At 35.8% G+C, this 17952-nt stretch overlaps 1 protein-coding gene across 1 annotated transcript in view; it reads left to right on the top strand.

Moving 5' to 3' along the window:
* Positions 1 to 17495, top strand: part of LOC142341661 (uncharacterized) — a 63334-nt gene extending 45839 nt beyond the window's left edge. The window contains exons 8-9 of the mRNA XM_075392782.1: positions 8163 to 8741; positions 17003 to 17495. Coding sequence (XP_075248897.1) covers positions 8163 to 8741; positions 17003 to 17416 — 993 coding nt within the window. The 3' untranslated portion in view covers positions 17417 to 17495. The remainder of the gene's footprint in view (positions 1 to 8162; positions 8742 to 17002) is intronic.
* Positions 17496 to 17952: the final 457 nt, after the last annotated feature.

The following is a 17952-nucleotide window of genomic DNA, read 5'->3' on the forward strand; positions in this document are numbered from 1 at the left end:
TGCTTGCTCGGGGGGTGCTGGGCCATCGGCATCGCGCGTTATGAAACAACTCCCAACCAAGATCAGCGAATAACGCGGAGAGCCGTACGCCGACACCATAAGTTACATCCATCCGAACGAAACTCGGCTTCGCACTTCTGAGGAGCTGTGTTCTCTGCTTGAGGGGATGTCGCGCCCTCAAGCCTCGTGTTGTCAGTGAGACTTCGATTAGCGCCGTCGTTGAGGAGGGAAGGCTGCACTGAGTGTATGGCTGCTTAACTTTATTCCTTTGCTCTTTCCTTGATATTCTATTTTTATTTTAATCCTTCCTTACCAGTTCCTTATTTGTGCTATTTATATATATTGGTGCTTTCCTCTCCACTTGTTAGTTATTTTTGTGACTGGGCCGTGTTTACACTGTCTGGAGGGGAACAGCTTGGAGTGCAGCATCCGGCTAAGTGCTACTCATCATCCCTTATGTTCCGACCTACATCCATCGTTGCCGGATGGTGTACACGGTCCTTTTTACGCATTAAAAATTACTAGCAGGCCCGCAAAAGCATCACCAGAAAATCATCTAAAAGAAAAGATAAAAAGATAGAAGGTTAACAAATCCGTTTTTTTGCACCACCTGGGACTGGAATCTATGCCCCTCGTTCAAAAGCAATAGGTATTACGTTTCGTCACCGATGTGTTTGGTATGAGTATATTACACTATGTGCCAACACATTTTTGTTCAACCACGTTTTCTGCTTGAACATTTTGCATATTTAAGGAGCGCTAAGACTTGTACAGATAACGATATTCTACATGGTGGCATAGTGTAACTCATGTTCTACGTTAGGCTGCATGCATAAGGAGCGTTTATAACATGCGATGAAACGGAGCTTAAACATACAAAAGAGAAAAGGAAGAAGAAAGAAACGAAAGACAAAAGACAGAGGAAAGAAAGAAAACGAACGCAGAAAAAAAGAACAGGAAAGAGATAAACAAAAGAGAGAAAAGGAGAGAAAATAGAAAAAAACAGAACAGAAGAGAAAAGATAGAGAAATGAAACACAAAAAAGACCAAAGAGAGTGGGAAAAGAGAAAAACAAACGAAAAAAAAACCAAGACAGAAAAGAAAAAGAGAAAAGAAAGAGAGTAAAGAAAAAGAGAAAAGAAATCGAGAAACAAAGACAAGAAAGGCAGAAAAGAAAGAAACGCAAGAGAAAGGAAAACAGAAAGAAAAGAAAAGAACAAAAATCTAAAGAAAAAACGAAAGAGAGGCACCAAAGAGAGGAACAAAAGAGAGAAGAATGAGAAGGAAAGGCAGAAAAAAGAACAGAAAAGAAAAAGAGAAAAGAATAAAAAATGAGAAAAAGAAACAAGAGAAAGGCAGAAAAAATAATAGAAAAAAAAGAGAAGAAACGAGAGAGAAAAGTAAGGAATAGAAAAGAGCAGAAAAAAGAGAGGGGAAAAAGAGAAGTTAGAAACAAAAGACGCAAAAGAGAAAAGCAAAGTAAGAGAAAAGCATGTGAGAAGAAAAACAGAAAAGAAAGAGAAAAGCAAGAGATAAAAAGAAGGAAAGAGAAAAGAAAGCGAAAGGAAGGAGACAAAACAAGAGAGAAAAGGAAAGAAATAAGACAGAAAAAAAGGCAGACAAATGAAAAAGAAAATACAACACAGAGAAATGAAAGCGAAAATCAATTCAGAAAAGAAAAGAAAAGAGAACAGCAGGAGAGAAAGGAAAGAAAGAAAAGAAAAAGAAAGGCAGAAAAGGAGGAGAAAAGAAGGAAACAATAGAAAACAGAACAAAAAAAGAAAAAGAATAGAAGGACGGAAACAAAGGACAGAAAAGAGAGTGAAAAGCAAGACAAAAGAAAAAGAGCAAACGAAGAAGAAGGGCAGACAAGGAGAAAAGCAAGAGGTAAAGAAAAAACAGAGGAAAGAGAAAATAACAAAAAATTAAAGAAAAAACCGGAGAGAGGAACGAAAGAGAAGAATGGGAGAGAAAGGTAAAAACGAAAAGAACAGAAAATCAGAGAAATGAAGGTGAAAAAATGAGAAAGTAAACAAACAAAAGAGCAGAAAGGCAGCAAAAGAAGAAAGGCGGAAAAGCAAAAGCCAAAAGAACACAAAATAAAGAGGGAAGAGCAAAGAAATACAGAAACGAAGGACAAGAGAGAGAAAAACAAAAGAGAAAAAAAGTGAAAAGAAAGACAGTAAAGAATGAGCAAAGAAGATAAAAAGATAAAAGAAGATAAAAAGAGAAGTCAAAAGCGAAAGAGAAAAGAAAGCGAAGAAAATAGAGAAAAGGACAGAAAATATAGATAGGTAGCGCAACGAAAGAAAATGAAGAAAAAGAGAGTAAAGAAAGCGAAAAACAAATCAGCAAAGAAGAGAATGGAGAAAGAAGAAAGAGAAAAGCGAGCGAAAAAGGCACAAAGAAAAGACAGATAAGAAAGAGGAAAATTAACGATACCGAGTAAAGAGACAAAAGAAAAAGATAGAGAAAAAAAGAGGGAAGAAAAGGCAGAGGAAACACAGAACAGAAAGAGAAAAGCAAGAGATAATCGAAATAAAGGAAAGAAAGAAGATAATAGACAGACGGACGAAAAGAAAAAAAACGAATAGAAAGACAAAAGAAAGAAACAGAAGGGAGGAAAAGACAGAAAAGAAAGAGCAAAGCAAGACAGAAAAGAAAGAGAAAAAAACCAGAAAGGAACGACAGAAAAAAAGGAAAACAGCAAAACACAAAAAACCGAAAGGTAAAAAGATGCGAGAAACTAAAGAGAAGCGGAAGAGGAACAAAGAGAAAAAAGAAAGACAGATAAAAAGAACAGAAAACAAAGAGAGAAAGAGAGAAAAGAAAGAAAAGAAAAAGACAAAAGAAAAGACAGAAAATGAATATACAGAAGAGAAGGAAAGAAAAGCCAAAGAAAGGACGAGAGAAATAGAGATACAGGAAATACAGAAAAAGAAAAACGAAAGAGAAAAGCAACAGAAAAAAGAAAGACACAAAAAAGCAACAGAGAAAAGCACGACAGAAACGAAAGAGAAAAGCAAAAAAGAAAAACAGAAAAAAAAAAGATGCGAGAAACTAAAGAGAGGCGGAAGAGGAAAAAGAGAAAAAAGAATGAGAAAAAGAAAGAAACAGACAAAAGAAAGATAGAAAAAAGACTGAATAAGAGAGAAAAGACAGAGAAACGAAAGAAAGGAAAGACAAAGACAAATGAAAAAACAGAAAGGAAGAAAGAAAAGAGAGAAAACAAAAAACGCAAAGGAAAAGAAAGGCAGAAAAGAAGAACAGAAAAAAAGAGGAGGAAGAAAAAAGAAAGACAAACCAAAGACAGAAAAGACAGACAGGAAATACAAAAAAGTGTGAGAAATGCAAGAGAGAAAAGCAAGAGATGAACGAAAGAGAGAAAGGAAAGAAGAGAACAGACAGACAGAAGAGAAGAGAAAAAAAGCGCATAGAAAGAGAAAAGAAAGAAACAGAAGGGAGAAAAGAAAGACAGAAACGAAAGTCAGAAAAGAAAGCGAGAAAAGAAATACGGAAGAGAAAAAAACAAAAGAAAGGGAAAAGAAAGACAAAAGACAGACAGGAAAAACAAAAAGAGAAAGAAAAGCAAGAGAGAAAAGCAAGAGATAATCAAAAGAAGAGAGTAGACAGACAGACGAAAACGAAAAACAAATAGAGAGATAGGAAAGAAACAGAAGGGAGAAAATGACAGAAAAGAATGAGGAAAGTAGGAGAGAAAAGAGAAAGAAAAGACAGAAAAAAAGGAGAAAAGCAACCGAGATGAAAAACCAATGAAAAAAGATACGAGAAACTAAAGGGAAGCGGAACAGGAACAAAGAGAAAAAAGAATCAGAAAAAGAGAGACAGATAAAAACAGAAAAGAAAGAAAGAAAGAGAAAAGAAAGATAGAAAAAAAGACAAAAGAGAAAAAACAGAAAAGGAATATAGAAAAGAAAGAGAGCAAAGCCAATGAGAGGCTGAGAAAAGAAAGAGCGAAAGAAGAAGCACAGAAAGAAAAAGAAAAACGAAAGAGAAAAGCAAGAGAAGAAAGACAGAAAAAAGCACAAAAAAGAAAGATATAAGCAGAAAAGAAAAATTGAAAGGAATTAAGTTGCGAGCAACTAAAGAGAAGTGGAAGAGGAACAAAGAGAAAAAACAATGAGGAAAAGAAAAACAAAAGAAACAGAAAAAAGAACACTGAAAAAAAAAGAGAAAAGACTGAGAAACGAAAGAGAAAAAAGACAAATGGAAAAACAGAAAAGACAGACAGGAAATACAGGAGAGAGAAAAACAAAAGAAAGAGATAAATGGAGGATACAAAAGAAAGAAGAGGACAGACAGAAGAAAACAGAAAAAAGCGAATAGAAAGAGAAAAAGAAACAGAAGGGAGAAAAGAGACAGAAACGAAAGACAGAAAAGAAAGCAAAAGAAAGACGGAAGAGAAAAAACTAAAGAAAGCGAAATGAAAGACACAAAAGATGAACAGGAAACAGAGAAAAAAGAATGAAAAGCCAGAAATAATCGAAAGAGAGAACAGAAAGAAGAGAATAGACAGACAGACGAAAACAACAAAAAAAAGAATAAAAAAAGAAAAGAAACAAGAGAGAAAACGACAGAAAGGAAAAACAAAAAGAGAAAAGCAAGAGAGAAAAGAAAGACCGAAAAAAAGCAACAGAGAAACGAACGACTGAAAAGCAAAAGAGAAGAGCAGAAAGGAAAAAAAAGATAAGAGAAACTGAAGACAAGCTGAAGAGGAACAAAGAGAAAAAGAATGAGAAAAAGAAAGCCAGAAAAGAAACAGACAAAAGAAAGAGAAAGAAGACTGAAAAGGAGAGAAAAGACTGAGAAACAAAAGAGAAAAAAGACATATGAAAAAACAGAAAAGACAGACGGGAAATACAGAAGAGAGAGAAAAACAAAAGAAAGAGATAAACGGAAGAAACAAAAGAAAGAAGAGGACAGACAGAAGAAAACAGAAAAAAGCGAATAAAAAGAGAAGAAGAAACAGAAGGGAGAAAGGAGGCAAAAACGAAAGACAGAAAAGAAAGCGAGAAAAGAAAAACGGAAAAGAAAAAAATAAAGAAAGCGAAAAGAAAGACACAAAAGACAGACAAGAAACAGAGAAAAGAGAATGAAAAGCCAGATATAATCGAAAGAGAGAACAGAAAGAAGAGAATAGACAGACAGACGAAAACAACAAAAAAAAGAATAGAAAAAGAAAAGAAACAAGATAGAAAAAGACAGAAAGGAAAAACAAAAAAAGAGAAAAGCAAGAGAGAAAAGAAAGACAGAAAAAAAGCAGCAGAGAAACGAACGACTGAAAAGCAAAAGAGAAGAGCTGAAACGAAAAAAAGATTCGAGAAACTGAAGACAAGCGGAAGAGGAACAAAGAGAAAAAGAATGAGAAAAAGAAAGACAGATAAAAAGAACAGAAAACAGAGAGAGAGAAACAGAGAAAATAGAGAAAAGACAGAAAAGGAGCGCAGAAAAGAAAGAAAAGAAAACGAAAAAGAGGGGGAGAAAAAAAGAGCGAAAGAGAAAAGAAATATAGAAAGAAAAAGAAAAACGAAAGAGAAAAGATACAGAATAAGACAAAAGAAAGAGAAAAGAAATCGCAACAATCTTTGTTGAGAATTTAAAAACGCTACACAGAATCTTGACCGTGTTGCACTTCTATCAAGGTAATTCAAATTTCTTTATCATTATTCATCATTTAAATGGAAAATTTTTCATCTTCGATTTCATTTCGGACTTCATTTCATTCAAGGAGTTTTCGTGTGACAAATTTTTCGGCGATGGAATAAATTTTTATAAGCAGGTTTGCAGTCATTGACCTATTTTTGCACAGGCAGGTTTCCGGACTTGGGCAGCTTTTTGGTCAATGACCTTTTTTGCATCCACTGCTAATCATTCATTGACCTTTACGGCATAGGTAGCTTTAAAGTCATTGACCTATTTTTGCATCCGCAGTTTTTCGGTCGTTGACCTTTTTGGCACAGGCCGCTTTTCGGACATTGGCAGCTTTTCGGTCAATGACCTTTTTTGCATCCACCGCTAATCAGTCATTGACCTTTACGGCATAGGTAGCCTTTCGGTCAAAGACTTTTCTGGCAATAGCAAGCATGCATGCAAAACGATGTGGCGCATGGTGTTCAGTGGTTCTCTGTCGACGTTGAATTAATAGATGCTGAACAGCAAGGTATTAGCCTAGTGGTTTGCGAACGTTTTTATACCCTGATCAAACTCAACAGACCCCGGTTCGAATCCACCTCGCAGCGCTCAAAATGCATGCAAAACGCTAGGCTGCATGTTTAAGGGACGCTAAAAGATGTGAAGATTAGGAGCTTAAGCATGGTGACATAGCATTCGAGTTAGAATTAATATATAGATAGAAGATAGATTATATAAACAAACAAGCAAACTGAAATCAAATCGAAAGAATGGCAGTTTCACGCAATCGTTTAACAATAAGATCTGAGACAAAAGCTCGGCTCCTACTTCTGCAACCTGAAAAAACTATACCTTTCTGGCACTTTAAAAAAGATGATCAAAGAAGTTCACCACTCGAAATATATATTCACGTGAGCAAAAAAAATAGACTGTCTTCAAAGGACCGGCCTAGCCTGTCACCTTTTAAAGCGCGTGTTCAAATTTCTTGACTTAGTACAAAGGTTAATAGTACTATAGCCCATGAGCCCCCGCGTACATTTGTAAGGCTAAGGGAAGGGCAATAAGCACAAAAACACATACGAATATTCACAAAATAGGAAGTGGAATTAAATTCCACTGAGATAGTACCCCCATAAGCTAACCTGGCTGTCTCTCTGGCAGTACACTGTTTCTTGCTTTGCGCACCCTATATGTTTGCATACAAATTCCTTATTTAAAGACCAAATGCAAAATGGCTTTGTCAAATAACACGCAAAAACAATCCAAATTGTCTCAATCTATATTCATGAATTGAAATTGACCTTCGAGACGTTTGCTTAGGTTACAGCATTCATCCGACGATAGTCGGTTTATAATCATGAATTGAAATTGACCTACGAGAAGTTTGCGTAAGTTGCAGCTTCAGAGGTTTTTCTTTGTTGCAGATAGATAGTCGCTTACGGTGCAGATAGATAGTCTTTTGACGTTGTATTTGCTCAGTTTCGCGATTGCTAGAAACTTGAAGGCCACACGACGTATATGTGAAGCTTATTCCGCGTCTCCCGATTCCTATAGAGCTAGAAATTAGAGCAGGCGTCCTCCGATTCGTATAGTTAATCTCTGAATATAGCAAGAAACACATACAGCTGGTAACTCAAGTACATAAGGCAAAAGGAAATGGCATACGATTGGCAAATCTAGCTTCATCTTTTTGGAAGGTTTTGGTTCAGGTCTAAGAGCCGTAACAAATTCAATCTAGTTCATTCCAGGAAAACCGCGAAAGATATTAGGCTACGAGAACGATTTTGAGCCATATTTGAAGTTATATTTAGTGGGAAGTCGATTTGGTATTTCAGAATTCATACATATAGCTCATTTAGAAAGGAAAATCTAAGCGATAGTTTTCCTGTTTTACACATTCTCTAAACGTCTATCTAATGATATATTTTTTGCTGTCAATTTATTGGGTAATACGACGTGGTCATGACGTCAAGAAGCACACCAGGATTTCAAGGCTCGGTGAATTAGTCGGTTTAAAAACCAGAAAAACCATCGTTCCAATAGCCCAGTGGTTTACCACCCGACGCGCATCTTATAGTACAGTGGTACGAATCCCGTCATCGCTTCTATTTTTTTGCAGCAGTCAGAAAGTTGCTAAGGCTTAGCCCCCCCCCCCCAAACACTTCGCACCCCTTAAGCATGCTGTTCAAAGAGGCTCTTAAACAAGTGCTTCGAGAGGCCCCTTAAACATGTCTCTTTGTGGGTCTCTTTTTAGAGCTCACGCATTAAATATATGAATTGTCCATTTACGCTCTATGCCCATTAAAAGACGATGGGGACAGATTCGGTAGTTGAGATATAAATATTTGTTGGATTTCCATAAATAAGCCATTCCAGTTTGGTTTTGCAAGTTTTTTTTGGGTTTTTCCCAAAATAGTTGCCATAACATTATAACCCCAATTATTCGTCATTTATAGTAACTTGGGGGCGATAATCTTATTGTCCACCAATTTTTAACCTTTCTATTTCAGAACAAGCAGAGATTTGCAATACTTCCCGACAGCATTCTTCATTTTGATGTCTTCATTTTCGTGTCTATTTTCATTGTGAAACACGCTGTCATTGACTCCTGTGATGACAAACGCATGAAAAAACTGTCCCGACTTTGGCTTAGATGGGCTCACAGGACTCTGTTTGGAAAAACGTTGCCCCCTCACATGCTCATGTTTGGTGATAAGCTGCAACTGCAACACGACGATAGTGTTCTTAGTTATCTCAAAATTTCCCGACATTTAAATACGTTGAAATTTCGAAACCGCTTTCACAATTATAGACGATTTGAGTTCCCTAACTGGGCACAAAAGCAGTTGATTCTGTGGGAAATGCTATCTGATAATTTGAATGTGGAAGCGCATATTGAAGATTACTCAATTTTTGTGGATAAAAAAGTGGAAAGGATACTGAAGACTGATGATGTTTCTCACAATGCCAGAGAGTTCGAGTTGAGACCGAGCTTGAGTGAAGTAAAGTTGTCGTTTGACGAGGATTTCCTTCAATTGAGTATAACGAGCCAATGCAGACAATTGGCTATATCGAAGAAACTCGTCACGGTAAGAGACCGAACTTTTGTGAATTTTATTTTTTGGACCTTGGTTATGGGAAGGTTTTGCCCGATTGGTTTATCAGACGTAGAAATGGTTGAATTGTGTCATCATCAGGCCCATTGTTACACGAAGGAGAAACTGATAACACTAATCTGTAATTAAAGGAGTGAAGCCATACATTGAGCGTATTTGTTTTCTGTTTGTCTTAGTTTGCCTTTTTATAACAGCTGCAACCTCTTCCAGCCGGCTATCATTGTGCTCCTGTTTTTTGCAATCGAAATAACTTGATGGATTGTATTAGTGCTCTTTAATAGCCGCCCTCATCTTCTCAGCCGGCTATTATAGCGCTTCTAATTTTTTTTTCGTCGAACTTTTTTTCGCTTTACCTATTTTGCCGCTTTTTCGACATTTTGCGTGAAATCTTTTTAACTTCTGTAGGCTAGTTTCACTCTTCTGTCATTCTGCTCAAAGTCCTTTTAAACAGCAGCTGCTCAGCAAAGCTATTCAAAATGATGATATTCAGTATAAAAATCAAAGTCAGAAATAGAAACGGGATAAACCAATAAAGCCCATTTTTAGATGCCCGGTACTTGAACTTTGTTCTCATAAGTTTTAGTCACTATCTATAATACCTATTGGTATTGATACTAGACCCTGTAGCCTCTCACTGAGAGACAGGAGTATGCTGAATTACGAAATGACATCAAAATAAATCGCACTTAAAAATGTTTTGGTACAAAAATCAATTTTTGTTGATATTTTCTTTTCTTTCAATCCCAAAAGAGTTATTGTAATCAACGGCGGCTATTTTCCGGCAATCTGCCGGGTATGTTTTTGTTGGAAGTGCTCACACATTTTTTCGATGACATTGAGCTTTCTTTTGAAGCGAGATAATACAGTTAAGCCCTGGGACGTTATATTGAGTTAGAATCCTTCAGTGGTCTAAGATCTTTTAATAGTCTTATTGAGGCCAAGTGCGCTGAAGTTCCTGGGAAGGCTTATATGCAAGGCGAAAATGTTACTTTTTTAAACCCTTTTATGTTTTTAATATCCGCACAGCGATAGCTGGGGCTATTATTGGCCTTCTCTTTGTTTTAACAATTCAAAGAATTTGAATTGTATTGGGGCGCTGTCTTTTTTACGACTCGAAGAGGAGTATTGGAGAAGTCCTTTTTTAATCAATTTTATTGGAGTGATTTTTGAAGCCGGAAATGAAACGCGTGAAAAAATTTGGAGTGCTTTTGGTGCTGAACAAAAGTGAAGAGTTGAGCGAAAAGAGAGTGGTTTTTGTTCATACCGCTGTTTTTGAGAGTGCGAAAAATTGATGTGTGAAAAAATTCTCTAAGCGAGCAAAATTTTTTTGTTCAAGTGCGGCATTTGAACGCAGTTTTTTGCAACTTTTGATGAGGTTTGGTTATGATATTGTATTAGTTTTAGGCTTGTTATGATAGGAATTGAAGGTTTCAAGTAGTTAATTTGAGTTTAATGCTAATTTGGATGTTTTTGATCAGTTTTATTTTCAGACGAAATTTAATGATTTTTTACTTTTTTTTGTTTTAATGCTTCAAGTGGGATTTGAATAGAACCTTGTTACTTAAGGAATGTTCAGGTGCCAATTGACTAAAGTTTTCTTGGTATAAATTAATTTTTTCCTAGGAAATTTTACAGAAAAATTGAGAAATTCAAAACCATTTTTCTTAATTTCTTTTGCATTTTTTCTTTTTCAAATCTTAGACAAGTTTCTTAGCCTATAATGACTTGCCCATTGTTTTGCGAGATTTTCACTGCTCTAATTACAAACGAGCTTTACTCGGCTTTATGTTTCCTTGTACTATTAAAAAAAACTTATTAAGTTTTTCTAGTTTTTTTTTGTTCAATTTGTTTTTGAATGCCGTTTCTATCTTCCTTAAATTTTTTATGGCATTTGTGGAGATTCAGTATTCATAATAGTTGTTCTAGTTGTTTAGTCATAAGTATGGCCAATTTTTTCCTTCGAGTAGTTTCCGGAATTCTTCCGGCTATGTTTTTTTAAGATCTGTTCACACATTTTCATGATTTTTGAAGTCAAATTGGAGTAGTGATTTTGGTCACGCCGAAACAGGTAGTGGAGCGAAAAAGCGAAAGGTTTTGCGGCGTGAAATTTTTTCGCTCTAAATTTAAAGTAGATTGAGAAAACGGCGTTTGAACAAAAATTCGCTTTCTCGCTAGTGGTTTTTTGTTCACATGCGCCAATTTCACTTAGATTTTTACTGTTTTTTCAATTTTTTGCATTGGATTTTTTTCCAAATGGTTTTCACAATCCATTCATAGTCCGTTCTAGGTCTAGTTTTCTGTTTAGTTAATGAAAATTCTCCGAATTGTACGTCAGGACTTGTCCTGCTGGTTTTTATTTCGTCGTCGCGATTTTTGTTACGACCATAAAAAGTCACAACCACTTCAAATCTGCTTTCTGTTCTTTCGTCCATGCAATTTCAACTGAAGTGCGTGCGTGCGTGACGTCATTTTTTATTCATTCGCTTGATTAAATTTTTGGTCACACTTGACTTACCTCACTCTCAAAAATGACTTCATCTCTTTGAAATTGACTTTTATTTACTTTCATTCAAAGAGATAAGGTCGAATGGGTGTGTGTCACTCTAAATAAAGGTTATTTAAGAGCAGCAATAACTTATACAGAATAACTTAATCAAAATTTAACATCTCAGCCTTCAATGAAAAGACTAATTTTTTTGGCCTGTCTTTACTGTTTTTTTAGACTGCAGATCTACGAAGCTATTGCGGCTGCTTTCTCGCAATCCTCCACCTATTTTTTCTCTTTTTATAGCTGCGAGACTGTAAGCTGAGCGGGGCTGTATTGCGTTGGTCTTGGTTTTTTACGACTCGAAGAGAATTGTTTGTTTTAAGGTTTTTCAAACCGGAAGCCTTATTCATTCCGACGGTGTTTTCATCTAAAAGCGAAAGAGTAAAATTGCTCATGGGCTTCGGTCAGCGAATGACTTTTTGACTTTGAAAAGTATTTTTTTCAGAATGGAGCATATAGATAACCATTTTAAGCCGTTTTTTCTTTCATTTGGCTCAATTTTTTTAACTTGTAATTTGGTTTTTGTAGAAATAGTATTCGACTGATGCTGCATTAATATGTAACTTTCTGAAATTGATACCACAAAGTTTTGCAGAGTCTAATAATTCCATAAGTGTAAGATTGGCGCATTTCTCAATTTTTTAGTTAATTTTTTGATTTTTTTCACTAATTTATTTATTTTTGGACCTTGATCGGACTTTAATCTGAAAAATCTCTGTGTATGTCCACTTTCGTTTGGCAATTCGTGCACGGAACAACTCTTTTGGACGCCAAGTCTTTTGTTTTATAAAATTGTAGGCCAGCTAATCCGTTATTTGCATTTCTCCATTTTTTCTCTTCTTTGTTTGTTTTTGGTTTAAATTAGTAGAAAGATTTTCTTTGAACAGCCAGGGTTTTATTTTGTTATTGAAATTGAATTTATCCTCTGACGTTTAATCGTTGTATTTCAGTGAATACTTGTTTCTTAATTATATGTTTTTATAAATGTTTTTTAATGTTTTTATATAATGTTTTTATCTAATATAATCTCTATATAATGTTTTTATATAATTTTTGATTAAGACAGAAGGATGACTGTGTCACTTATTGATAAATTTTTGCTTAATAAACAATTGTACTTATTTTTCGATAGCTGATTATTTGAAGTGTATTTGAAACAGGACGTAAAAGTCAATGCCGCATGTGCTAACTAAATATTTAAGTCAAACAGCTGAACGAAATGAAGGGCAGAGAGAAAAAAGAGACAGGCTTTTTGTTCATAATGTTTTTGAAAGGGAGCGGGAAAAATAGTTGCAAAAAATTTTTTGATAAGCGAGCAAATTATTTTGATCACGTGAGCTTTTTCAAAACAATTTTTTAGTTTAACTCCAATATTGTGTTTTTCACAATCATCCAAACTATTAGTTTAATATTAGTTTACTATGTGTTGGAAGCATTTTTGACCATCTGGAGTGAATATTACACTTTTAGAGGCAGTTGTCGGCTATTTTTACCATTTTGCCTTGTTTTAAGCTTTTCTAGCGAATTGTGTTCTTCAATTTTTATAGCATATGCGGAGTTGTGTGGTTGATATAATTAGTTCTAGAAATTTTGGTCATCTTTGTTTTCGATTGTTAAATAATTTCAAATGTTTTCGTTGAAGAATATGCGAGCAATTAGTTGGCTAAATTTGAGCAAGCTTTTTCCGATTTTTCTATGTTTTTGCAAACGTGTTTTTTCTGATCTTACGCTTCTCGCTGTAGTTTTTGTCGCTCAATTCTTATTCGGTAGTTTTTGTTAATATGAAGTGACCTTTCAATTCTAGACATGGCACTTTTCACTAAAATAACTTACCCAAATTTCCTTTCAGGTTTTTTGTTCCCGGTAGTTTCCAATGTTTGATATTTTTCTCCTGTTATATGGATAGGTGACTGATCTTACAGAAGAAGTGATCGCAGACTGATCTAGCAGAAGAAGTGTTTGCCGAGTAACGGTTAAGAAAAATAGTCAAATCTAAACAGGGCACTAACTTCAATAGATTTAAAAATTAACCTATTTTTTCAGTTTTTGTTCTCCATGTTTTATTTATTTGCTTCTCCGTCAAGTATTGGGAGGCTGACTGATGTACGAAACAATGTAATTAACGTTTTCTCAAATTAATGGCTGGCAAATTGCACTTAGCAGTTAAATAGACTTTTTTAATTAATATTTCTGTTCGGTTTTGTCCGTCATCATCTCGTTTCACTTTCCTCGGTTTTCTCTTTAAATTTTATCAGATGGCATATTAGTTTTTGTCAGTTAGTTTTTCATATTTTCCTTTTGTTTCAAAATGCTTTCTTTACTTATGTAGAATGTGCATTAGGTCAGCGAGGATGGTCAGTTTTCTCCGTCGAGTCGGTTACGGAATTTGTCAGGCAATGTTTTGTTTCATCGTCTGATGCTCTTTCTCGTTTACATTTGTTCACACTGCAAAACTGAAAACTTCTTCCTCTCACTAATGGCATTTGCGCGCGTGAAGTCATTTCTCTCTCTCATCTGCCAAAGTTGTCTGCTCATCTGCCTGATATTTTGATCATACGTGAATTATCTCACTCAATAAAATGAGTTTCATTTTTGCACTTGAGTTTCATTTTGCACAAGTTTAATTTGAATTATTTTAAGGTCAAAGGAACTCATGTGTGTAATAAAGGTCCCTAATGAAAAGGCTACTTCCCAATGTGTTTTAACAAGCTTGAATAATTTATTGCTGAATGTTTTTTACAGAGCTTTTTACAGCGCGGCGTCGATAACTTTTTTCAACTTATATCTCTATCTGTTTTTATATCTATTTTACGGCAAGTCTATTCTTTCGCAGATATTCCGTCAGTCTGCCGCCTATGTTTTGGTTTTTTGAAAAATGGGTTTTTCATTGACGCTGGCGACAGTTGATGGAGTTCTTGTCCAGGTTAAAGTTTTTTGTTTCTGTCTTTGAGTTATTTGTTTTAAAAATGGCAACTTGAACGGAAATGTTGTGATGCAATTAACAATTGAAGTGATCTTAGCTTCACAAAAGCTCATATTTGAACTCATAAAATTCAGGGATGTAGTTGACTTTTCTTACAGTAATTTCTGTAAATTTTGTTGTGAATGGTTAAGTTTTTGTCGTTTTTGTCTGCTTGTCTGATTTTTGCCAAGCTAAGATTCGGCTTATCCGAAGTGCAGGTCTTCTGTAGTGTTTTTGCTTTCATGATTTTTGAAAATTTCTCATTCTCTCGAGTACAAGGAGTCAATTTTTAATGTGGAATTTGCTGCGGTGTTCTTGTGTAGACGTGAGTTGCACAGTACTGCTTTTGAAGACATTAGCACCAAGAATATAAGATAATTTGTTTTGGCGTCTGCTGGTCTTTTATATGTAAAGAAAGATTCCTGTTAGCTTTCAGGATATCTGATCTCGTGTTCTGGTGTTTTAGATCAGGAATTCTGGTTATCATTACCCGAAAAGGCCAGAAGTGTCCGCAAGTTAAATGCCCTAAGTTTGAAGCAATTATTGTAGACGTGGTGGTCTTTTTATTGTTATACAAAGTTTTTGCTTAACCGTTTTGACTTTTCGAGTGACTTTTGGGGCTTTGACTAAGTTTCTCTCATTCACAAGTCAGCAGCTGAACTCAAATTGCGGCAGTTTACTACTAAAATTGCGCCGCAAATGGTTTCATTTTTTCCACGTTAAATTTTATTAGGTGTTATAATGGTATTTAATAACCTCTAATGAAGCCATCTAAGTGAAATCAGTTATTCCCCCCGAACTAGTTGCAATAGTTTCTAGCTCTCACTAGTAGTTCGAGCGCAATTCTTTTGACGTTATGTCGGTTATGTTTGAAGTTTTTCTCCGAGTTTTCGAAACTTTTTTCTGTTCGGCTCGTAATGCTCCGTTGGTTGTCTGGGGAGATTAGCATTTTTTAGTTCCTTGTGTAGTAATTCAGGATATGTTAAGCTTGTTTGCTGGCATTGTCACACCAAACTTTTAACGTTTCACCAAACTTTACCGTTTTTTGAACATTTCGCGTTTTTTGAACTATCTAGGCTAGATTCATTCTTCGCTCATTGTGCTCAATATATATATTTTAAAGCACTGTTGCTCAGCAAAGCAACCTCAAATAGGCGGTGTCTGTCAAAAACGGCGGAATTTAAGATGTCCTCTACATTATTTTTTTAAATTTGTTACCGGGTCTAATTTTAAGTGGTATTTGCATTAACCTCGCTCTGCTCTCATCCAGGAGTAAGCCCAAATTGAATAATCCAAATAAAAAACATGTGCTTCTTGAGTCTTCGAGTCTTTTGTGCGAACAAAATTATCTGTCTCATTTTGTGTTCTTTGCTTCTTTCAATTCAAATTGGAGCCATGGGAAGCAGTAGCGGCTATTTTTCAGCAATCTGCTGGATGTTTTTATTTTGTCTCATGCTAAATTTGCTTCACATTTTTCCTGTACAACAAATCCCATTCTCCCAGCATTTTCGTAAACTCTTTATAATTGTTAACGTAATGATGACTTTTATTGTTTTAATGCTGATGTCTCCTGAAACAATTCCAACTCAATGTTCTTTTGTCAAGGAGTTCCCGTTGTTTATATTTTGCCCCCCCCCCCGTTCGAGCGAGTCATCTGAACACCCGATGGCTTCGAAGCCATTCCTGAAAGTTTTCGCATAAAACTCGATGTATGTCCCAAATAGGTTTTATTGGAGCACGCAAATCCGATTGAAATACGCACTTGCAAGTTTCAAAATGTCGAAAGTCTGCTCTGCAGTGCCGCCAGTAGTTCTTATACTTGGGCGGATGTTGACTTCCAGCACGATACTAGTTTTGCGCAAGGTTATGTGACTTTTCAGAAGTCACTTCGAAATTCTGGCTACGCTTTTCGATAAACGTCAGAATTATTGCTGTCAAATGTGTGAAAAGATTTGGACAGCGACAATGAATTGGAGAAAAAGATGATTGAAATTGCTGATGATGACATGAAAAAGAAAAATTGAAGAAAACTTTGGTTTCCTTAATCTGCGTTTTAACTTTAATCTACTCTTAACTTCAATTTCAAATGAAAATATACATTTTCGTACGTTCTCTAAAAACGTCGTCTAAAAACGTCGGGCCTCGTGCCAAGCACTCGGTTGCAAGCGCCCTCTTGTGACGTCACTAAGTCACTCGTGCGACTAAGATTCTGTTTTAACATATACTTAGTGCATAGTTTTTAGTCGCTCGAGGCGATCGAGGGTTTATGTTCTAACTTGCTTAGAGAATCAAAGTGTGTGTTTTTGTTAGTGCGAGATGGCGACTAATTAGGGCTATTAGTTTGGGCAGAAAAATTTGACAAAAACGCTATAAAAATTACAAGTGTTTTTCGCGTTTGGTCTGTCTCTAGTGTCTGAATATTTTTTGTACGCTAGGTTCTGTAATAAATCCTGTGTAATTAATATTTTTGCTAATGTCGTCTCGCGCGTTGGTTGCATTCTAAATATGGGTATTTTAGAGCACACAATTAAGTGCTATATGATAATGTTATTTGCAATTTTGGTTGCGAAACATTAAAACGTGTTTTTACCAAAAAGGATCCAAATTTTTTGTTTGAAAATATAGCCCACCATATTGAGTTGTTTTTTATGGCAGTTACAGGGGTTTGTAATAGGAAAGGGTCCATATCAAGTAGGTGTGGTGAGACCGTCTGTGTTTCACTAGGCGAGTCTCGGCAATGAGAAGATCATGTACTATGACGTCACAAATTTGAAACTGCAAAACCACAGATTTGCAGACGAGGCGGCAGGTGCACTCTTGGACGACCGGGAACTCCCTGTGGGAATTGAAAGCGTTATGGAGCTGCGGAGCGAGGAGACCTTGGACTTCGACTCCCACAAAGAGACTCTGGTTGAGATTGCTCAAGATTTTGAACGGAAGACCGGGTCTAAAATGTCTAATTTCAAATCAGCGAATGATGAAAAAATTGCAGAATGTGGTGTGTTTGTTGAGACTAAAGAAGGACTGGAAAGTTTTGGAATCTATGATGAATTGTTTTGTCTTGGCGCATTAGTTGGTGGTGATGATTTTAGACTGGCAGTGAGAGAGTTCATAACTATCGTGGGCAAGTCCTCATAGAATGAAGTCTGCTTTATGCTCTCGACAATATAGTTCATAACTTATTGAATTTTGAAAAATTGAGAGTTATTTTTTGTTGTTTTCGTTTTTCTTATTGAGGCCAATTTTAAGTCTCAACCAACTGCGTTAAAGATTATTACCAACTGCGTCTCAAACAACTGCGTTAAAGCGATAGCGAGGCTGTTATTGGTAGTTTGGTGTTTTTTAAATGACTGATATGGCTGAGCGGAGCTATTAGTGGCCTTCTCTCGCTTTTTTGCGACTCGCAAAAAACGGAGAGAAAAAGGAGTACGTGTTTTCTGGTTTTCTGGAGGTTTCTTACGGGAAGTTAAATGTTTTAGGAGGCGTTTTTTGACCTAAAAGCAAAAGTAAAATTTATGTATGAACTAATTTTTCCAAGAGATTTTTGTTCATGCGCTGCGTAGAGTGGATCATTATTTGACTCTGAATTGCCTTTTCTAACAGAATAACGCGACAGAATAATGTATCCAGGTAATTGTTTTTAGCCGTTTCCTTAGCCTGTAGTTAATTTTTTG

This window comes from Convolutriloba macropyga, chromosome 6 (assembly GCF_964194025.1).
Source record: "Convolutriloba macropyga chromosome 6, txConMacr16.3, whole genome shotgun sequence".
NCBI classification, from domain to species: Eukaryota; Metazoa; Xenacoelomorpha; order Acoela; family Convolutidae; genus Convolutriloba; species Convolutriloba macropyga.